Source organism: Penaeus japonicus, unplaced genomic scaffold, assembly GCF_977035675.1.
Source record: "Penaeus japonicus unplaced genomic scaffold, GWHDUDI00000001_assembly GWHDUDI00000002, whole genome shotgun sequence".
NCBI lineage: Eukaryota > Metazoa > Arthropoda > Malacostraca > Decapoda > Penaeidae > Penaeus > Penaeus japonicus.
In genome coordinates this window covers 39,875,545-39,884,761 of record NW_028234404.1, presented here as the reverse complement: position 1 = coordinate 39,884,761, position 9,217 = coordinate 39,875,545, and the positions used below count along the sequence as shown (strand labels likewise).

The 9,217-nt window shown below is 34.3% G+C and overlaps 1 protein-coding gene across 6 annotated transcripts in view; it reads left to right on the top strand.

Annotated features, from left to right (window-relative positions):
* The first annotated feature begins 1,213 nt into the window (after positions 1–1,213).
* The window catches only part of LOC122246528 (uncharacterized), a 22,024-nt gene continuing 14,020 nt past the window's right edge, over positions 1,214–9,217 (top strand). The window contains exons 1-5 of one of the 6 annotated variants that reach the window (XM_043005153.2): positions 1,214–1,355; positions 3,918–4,050; positions 5,998–6,710; positions 6,872–6,904; positions 8,503–8,700. In XM_043005153.2, the coding sequence (XP_042861087.2) occupies positions 1,335–1,355; positions 3,918–4,050; positions 5,998–6,710; positions 6,872–6,904; positions 8,503–8,700 (1,098 nt within the window). In that variant the 5' untranslated portion in view covers positions 1,214–1,334. Of the gene's footprint in view, positions 1,356–3,917; positions 4,051–5,997; positions 6,711–6,871; positions 6,905–8,502; positions 8,893–9,217 lie in introns of all 6 variants that reach the window. The other 5 variants (XM_043005151.2, XM_086551213.1, XM_043005154.2 and 2 more) reach the window with 5 other exon arrangements.

Below are 9,217 nucleotides of genomic sequence, written 5' to 3'. Positions count from 1 at the left end.
AATGATGATATAAAGTATTATGATAATGAAGTTAATAATGATGATATTGATAATAATGATAATAATGATGATATTGATGATAATGATAATAATGATGATATTGATGATAATGATAATAATGATGATATTGATGATAATGATAACAATGATGATATTGATAATAATAATACTAATAATGATACTAATAGTGATGTTGATAATGATAATGGTAATAACAAAATGATAATGATAATAACAATAATAATAATGATAATGATAACAACAACAATAATAATAACAATTATGATAATAATGATGATGATAATGAAAATGATAACAACAATAATGATAACAATTATGATAATAATGATGATGATAATGAAAATAATAACAACAATAATAATAAGAATTATGATAATAATGATGATGATAATGATAATAATGATAATGATAATGATGATTATAATAACAATGATAAATTAATGATATTAATGACATTAATAATAATGATAATAACGATAATGATAATAATGATAATATATTGATAATAATAACAATATTATTATTAATAATAATAATAGTTATAATAATAAAAATAATGATAGTAATAACAATAAAATTAATAATAATGATAATAATAATAATTATAATAATAATAATTATTATTATTATAATAATAATAATAAAATAATTATAATAATGACGATAATAATAATAATAATAGTAGTAATAAAAATATTAATATTAATGGTAATGATAATAATAATAATAATAATAATAATAATAATAATAATAATAATAATAATAATAAGAAGAAGAAGAAGAAGAAGAAGAAGAAGATCAAGAATAACAGTAATATCAACGACAATATTAATGAGATTGATAGTAAAAGTGATAGGAATACACTATATGATACAGAAAAATGATAAGTGTGTAAATTGTGATTATGAAAAAGTTCTGACGAAACAAATAGTCCTTATACGTATGGCCTCTTCAACATTCAAAATATCGGTGGGAAAAATAGTTATCGTACATCTAAAAACTTTGCAAATATGCCAAAGTTTATGAAAAAAGGAACTTGATTTTAGAATTTTGTCAATATTTGAAATTATTTTCATTACATGGTATATAATACAGATTATATTCATATCATTATAAAATAATTGTAGCTCTGAAAGGCTAGAAATTCTATACAAGGGAGCCTTTTCGTGAGATTTGGCACAGCAGCGTTTGTTGTGGTGCGCGGCCGCGGCGACGGCGCATGCGCGGCGGCGGCGGGACGTTGCGGTTCAAATCGCAGCGCGACTCGCAGGGAGAGACACGGACGAGATTAACTTGAAAATAGTGTTCCCATCATGGCTGATCCTTTCGTTCAGGTGAGTGAACCCAGCTCAAGTTAAGGACTGGCCGACAAAGCCACAGGATTTCGTTATCTTCGAAACGAGCTGAAGTTCACTTCGAAATACGGAACAACCTGAGCACGAAACCGAAGTTCAAACGGCATACCAGGGATTTAACATTCTTCACTTGTTGTTTTCTCTTTGCGTGTCCTTTTGGGCGAAGATGCGTAGTTCCACGCCCTGGAGCATGGTTAGGAGGGCGAGGGGGGTCGCTGGTGAGAAATTTAGACGTCTATCCCCCAGGCCTCTGAGCCGGAAGCACAACGCAAAGTTTTCATTTTTTAAGGGTATTAAATCGAACTTTGGACATGAAGTTGTAGTCAGACAGAAGAGAGTTTGAAAAGCAATACTCTCAGTGAATCAACACCCTACTGTTGTTAGACTGACAACATTCCTCAGATCTGACTCTGTTGTCAGACACATGAGTCACCTGGTTTAACTGCCTTGTGTTGTCAAGAATGACAGCAGTCACCTTGTCTCCATTATGAAATGTATAATTTTTATGGGTAAATTTTCCGAATAACGCCTCTTTACTAAATACCACAAAAGTATTAATGGATTCCTCTCAACCTCTACTATTCATATATAGTGGATATAATGTGTGATTCCACCCCTTGCCCACAATCTGGGTCCCCCCTTTTTTAAGGCACTTCATGCTTCCTTGTGCTACTTCTGGGCATATAGGTAATTAGATTAGGGTTTTGCATGCAAAATATGTCCTGAAGTATCACAAAGTGCCTTAAGAAAGGGGGGATCTAGGGGGGCCAAAGCCCCTTCTTTGGCTAAAGTTAACTTCAAAATTAGGCAAAGTTAGGTAGGTAATTGGTTTAGGTTTTTTCATATGAAATATGCCCAGAATTCATATTTTACCCCACAATTTCCCTGATCTACTTCATGCCCTCCCCTACTATCGGGACCCAGATTGTGGGGCATAGGGATGGAAATGCGGGTAAAGTCGACTACATATGGATTGTACAAAGTGAGAGGAATCCATCGATACCACGCTTGTAGTATTTAGTGATGCGACGCTATTTGGAAAATTTACCTTTTTTATGCACAGCACCACCCAGCTGATGGTTTTTATAGTGCGTATAGTGCATGCAGCTACCAAAGCAAGTCACCAATGGGGACAGGGACAACACCCCAGAGAATGTTCTGGGGACCATGCCCTGTGTTTTTAAAAATGACTTGTATTTTGGAAGGTATTTACTTTTTTTTTTTTTTTTTTTTTTTGTAATTTGATGGTAATGTTTCTCCCCAAATGATTTAGCGTCATGACAATTTTGCTCAGAATTTGGCAAGTTTACTAAGCCCAAAGTTTAACAATTGAGATGTAAAGTACAAATCAAAGAAATATTGTATCAAAATCCTGAGTTTTATAATAACTAGGAATATATTTATATGTGTGTACAGGTGTATACAAAAATTTATGTATGTATACGTGCATATTTATATTTATACACTTAATAGAAATAATATATATATTTTTTATTAAAATTTATAATTTAGTATTTACAAAGATGGTCAGAGAGCCTCGTTCCTGGAGAATTTTTGTGTGCAATTGTCCTGGTTCTTACATTGATCCTTAACCCATTCTCGCCGGGGCCATTCCAGCCTTGCATGGTTGCAATGCCGGGGCTCTTGAGCGCTTAGGCCTAAATCAATTAAATGACTGGCACCATATGGTGCCACCCGGCAAACGGGCCCTTGAATGAGCGGTACCGTAGTGTATCACCCGTCCAGAGAGGGTTAAAAGCACCTGTTCTGATAGAATAGTTCTTTGAGCTGTATTTTGTACCTGAATTGTTGCACTTAGTTTGACATGTCTCAAAAGAGAGAAAAGAATATAAAAGTTGAAAATATCAAGTATTTGTAGGGTAAGTATCCCAAATTGAGGGAAAATGTGGCACAAAAATATTTTGCATAAAGGGTTAGATGCTCCATATTCCTTTATAATGCCCTATCATCCATCCTCAGTGAGCAGTCTGGGCTAATGAATTTAGTGGAGATTTGGATTGGGTGACTTTCCTGATGTCAGCATTTAGGTATGAAGCTCAATCCATCTTAGATCAATATTGGAAATGACTAAGAGTGGCATAACATCAATTGCTGTGGCCTTTATGCTTTAGTGAAATGCCAACAAACCACACATTTCCTGGTTAGATAGAGCTTGTAGATCTCCCTGTTCATTTACCATCAAATATGGAGCTGCTGAAGTTCTGTCTTGCCAGAATAAGTGATGGAGGTCAACAGGCACAGAGGTGCCGTGATTGGTAAATAGCATTCTGTTTGTTATCGTGGTGGTGACCATCAGTTGACACTGCCAACTCTTGCAAAACCTCAATATGATCTTACAGGGGTTATAGGGGGTAGACCCCCTAGAAGTCATATCTGAGTTGTATTTGTATGTTGTTGGTGACTGCAGACTAAAACTAGTTTATCTGGATGGTAGACATCAAATGAAATGTAAAAATACCACTTTGCATTTGCTTTAGTCTTTATAATTTCTATGAATTAACAGTATGTAATTGTTTGCAGAGAATGATGGCAAGAAGCCAGGCTCGCAGAGCTGGTCTTAACAAAAACTTAGGGGATGTCACCAACAAAGAGAATGTTTCAATGTCGGGAAACACAAGAAGTCGTCTCAAGCAAATAAATTCCATGTATTCAGGTGAGTCTTTTAATTTGATTGAACAAGCAGGAATGAAAGTACAGAAATCATTAAAAATTTAACGTGGTTTTCTTTGAGTGACTTTTCATAGTCTATATGTATCTAGGAGTTTGTTCTTGACCCCTTAACGGCAGATGACATGAAATCATGTCTTGGCTCGGTTGGTCTTCCCACTGGGATGCAACATCCCACCATGGCTTAATATATGGCCATCATGCTGGGTGATCAGGTGTGTAGTGGCTGGCTGCCGGCTCAGAGGATGCTTGTGGCATTAGCCCTGCACATTTTGAAATACTCCGGCATTATGTCCAGGTGGAACCAAAACTGGCCTCTCTTTAATGGGTCGAGAGCAGGAGTATGCATACATTTACCTATATATGTGTGTGCACTTAACCTCAGTCACACAGAATCAATTTGCAAATCAATATGGTAAATATATGGATGCTGTTCATCCAAATCAAACCTTACTGTGATTTGGAAGATCTGTAATCTGAACCCTTCCACAAGGGCATGTTGCTGTTGCTTCAAACTTTTTACCAGATCAGTTACCTTCTTTTGCAATTGGTTTGCTTGGTTTGAAAGTGCCGTTTCAAATTGTATTCCTTGAATGCAGCAACTGTTTCATGACAAATCAAACATACAGCTTTAACTTCAACATCAGTAAAGAAATACCTGTCAGTCCACTCTTTGTTAACCCATTAACGACAGGTGACGTGTTTTTTTGTCATACATGACGCTGGAGCTCTTGCCTGACAGTGGGTGTCATGACATTCAGGGATTTTGGATCACTATGTTATTTTATTGTGCCATGAGTAATGAGTGAGTGATGTTGACAGATTGTTATTTTATTGTGCTATGAATAATGAGTGAGTGATGTTGACAGTTGCAGTCATAATTATAATAACTGCCATAATATTAAGCAAAATGGATTTCAACTCATATCCAAAACCTAGACCACTTTCTTCTAGCACCAGCAGGAGAGAGAGCCTTGAATGGCACCCATCTACGGTCTCTAGCAAGCACTATCTCTATAGAGTGATGACACATAGCAAGTTGCCAACCTCTTACTCTAAAGTACCGCAGATGAAATATGTGCAGGCTGAACGAGAGGAGGAAGGTGACTCACACCATGCCCAATGCCTACAATGTGCCCCTGTGCCAGTAGGGATGCCTTTTATTGTGGCGCTCACTGTCAAAAGCACAAGTTTCCATCCTCTTCCCTACCTCTTTATTTTGGATGGTTATAAGTTTCATGTTAGTTCGTGACAGCACACAAATATGAAAAAATAAAGTTGCTTTTTGTCCTCCCCTAAAACAGCAATACTTCTATCACGTTGAGTATAAAGAAAAAAAATGAGTTGATAAGGACCCTGAATTACAATTTTAGTCGACTGAAAAATTGATGGAGCTTGTGATATGACAGATATAAATTTCTAAAAACAGTAAAACAAAAAACAACAACAAAAAACACAAAAATAGCTCCAGCTCTACAATGACTGACTAAAAGGGAGTGGGAAAAATTAAAGTATATTGCAGAAGCTGCCTTGCTCAGAAATAAAACTCATCCTGGAGCCTGTGTAAACAAATGTATCCCCCGTTGACAACGGGTTAAACACGGCGCATTTGTCTTCAACTTTTTGAATTTTAGTTAGTTTAGAAAAATTTAATTTTGGGTAAAATTTGTAAAATACTAAAGGTGAGGATGAAATAAAATGCCTCCTTTGCATCTACCAGGACACTGAAATGGTTCAAATGAAAGACAATAAAATCATTGATGCACTAATAAAGTTGCCAAATTAGCCAATCATGGGTAAAGTGTTAATATTCATAATTCTTAGGGTTGCGTGGTACCTTCTCTTTCAAATTTCCCAACATTTGGCATGTGGCCCCTGGGTTGTATTTTGCCCACACCTGCTATAACTGTTTGTATTTAATTTTCAATTGCAGATGAAGGTCAGCCATCAGAGCCAGCAATGCCCCTGCAGCCAGCTAATAGTGAAACAGAGTATAAGATGCCAAAGAAGCAAAGCAGCCCAAGGAAGCCTTCCTCATCAAGCCTTGACCTGGGTGGAGATGGAGCTGATTATCCCATCCCTAGCACAGAGTCTGCAACCGAGGGACCTTTGTCTCCTCCTCGTAGGACCGGGCTAACGGCTCTTGCCAGGAGATGTCAGCAGTTGAGGGAGTGGGAGGATGACTACACATATCATTCTACCAATCATGGCTCTCAGGTAGTGGTAGAGGGTAGCCCTGCTTTCTCTGCTTCACAAGTGCATGGCCAAAATAAGAATATGCATGATCCTAATCCATGTAGAAAGGGAACAGTTCATGCAGCCAAATCCCAAGCAGTGGGTTGCACTGTATCATCCAGTGGTTTGCAGAGTCCTGTTTGCTCTAGTGATGTGGCAGCTAACTTAGACACAGTGCCCAAATACTTCTTTGGTGATGGTCCTGCAGGTATGGTTCAGGGTAATGGTGGTGGGTCTCAGGCTGTCTCTGCTGCCTTGAGCATGACACCTTCCAGCAACATTACATCATCTCAGTCCAAGCATGCATCTAAGTCAGAGCTGTCAAGAGCCAAGCAAGCCTTTTCACAGACCGAGAGCCCCGCCTCTCCCACCAAAAAACTAAATTGGGACAGAGGCCTCCTTAATTCTCTGGTAAGTGCTTCACATTAAAGTAGGAAGGTTTCTCATTGAGATTTGATTGACAGTAGATGTAAAATGGTATTGGAAAACATATTCAGCATGATTTTTATGCATGTTTACTAATATTAAGCCATAGTACTTTAGTGCATGCTTAACTTAGTAACTCTTTCCAGGAAACAGTAAATGATGACTTGCAAAGCATATTGGTATGTACTTGATATTATTTTTTTATATTTTAAAGCAAAGCCTTAGCCTGATTTAGTTGTTGAAATGAAAAAAAATATTGATTACATTTATAGAGGATGGAAAAGCAATGAGTGAAATGTGGTGTGTGTGTGCGTGCGTGTGTGCATGCATGCATGCATGCATGTATACATACATACATACATACATACATATATGTATATATATAAGTATATATATATAAATATATATATATATATATTTATATATTGTATATATATATATATGTATTTATATGTGTATCTTTTATGTATATATGTATATTTATGTGTATATGTATATTTATGTGAATATGTATATATATATATATATAGTTATATATATAAATTTTATATATATATATAAAAAAAAAATATATATATATATAATATATATATATATATATATATATATATATATATATAATATATATATATATATATATATATATATATTATATATATATATATATTATATATTACATATATATATATATTATATATATATATATATATATATATATTATATATATATATATATATATGTATATGTGTGTGTATACATTTACACATATATGTATACATATACACACGAACACACACACACACACACACACACACACACACACACACACACACACACACACACACACACACACACACACACACACACACACACACACACACACATATGTATATATATACATGTATATATATACATGTATATATATACATGTATATATATACATGTATATATATACATGTATATATATACATGTATATATATACATGTATATATATACATGTATATATATACATGTATATATATACATGTATATATATATATATATATATATATTTGTATAGATATAAATATATGTATATAAGTGTAGGTGTATATATGTATATATAAATGTATGTATATATATGTATATATAAATGTATGTATATATATGTATATATAAATGTATGTATATATGTATATATGTGTATATATAAATGTATATATATATGTATATATAAATGTATATATATATGTATGTATAAATGTATATATATATATATGTATATATATGTATATATTATATATGTGTATATATATGTATATATGTATATGTATATATATATGTATATATATATATACATACATACATATATATGTATAGATATATGTATATATATGTATATGTATATGTATATATATGTATATGTATATATATGTATATGTATATATATATGTATACATACATACATACATACATACATACATACATACATACATACATACACACACATGTACATATACATACACATGTATGTATACATACACATGTATGTGTACATACACATGTACGTATACATACACATATATGTATACATACACATGTACGTATGCATACACATGTACGTATACATACACATGTACGTATGCATACACATGTATGTATACATACACATGTACATATATATATACACATGTACATATACATACACATATACATACACATACACATACATACACATAAGATGTATAAGATGTATATGTTTTTTATGAATGATTCTAAAACTCGGGTATCCAACAGGAAGCACAAGGTTTCACTCCAACTGAGTCTCGGTCTCGCCTTTACTATGATTTCAAGAAAGAAGAGAAGGTGAAGAGAGACCTTTCTCCTCCAAAGAAGCAAGTGCAGAAGACACAGGACGGTGTAGGTTCATCTAGTCCCACCAAGACTAAAGGCATGAGCCTGGCAGACTTGGTGATGAGCAGCAGTCCAACCAAGGTGAGAAGTCCACTAAAGGAAAGCTTAAGCACAACTTCTGCCTGCTTGAATGCAACCAAGTCTGCCACTTCTAGTGTTCCGGCACCGCCTCCTCTTCCGCCTGTTGTTGTATCGTGTCTTCCCAAAAGTCCGTGTTCTAGCCCTGCCAAGCAGTTTTCTTGTGTGTCCAGCCCAAGGCAGAACTCCAGGAAGGTATGATTTTTTTACAGAAGAAAGTTGTTTTATATAATAATTCTGTAGTGCCAGGCCTTGATTTTAGCAATAACCAAAATTAAGAGGCTTTTTTGCTTCGTAAGCATCATGTCTCATCACATTGGATGATGCATCATTTTGTTTTCTCATTTTCACATTTGTATTTAGTGGCTACCTTGTGGGATATATGTTTTTGAAAATGTGCTTATATCACAAGTTGTTAATGGGAACTATGATCCAGAAACAATTACCCTTTACCTTTACTTTCTGAGTTTAAGAAAGTTTACTTTTTTGTGAAGATTAATTTGATATCTAGCTGATTTGG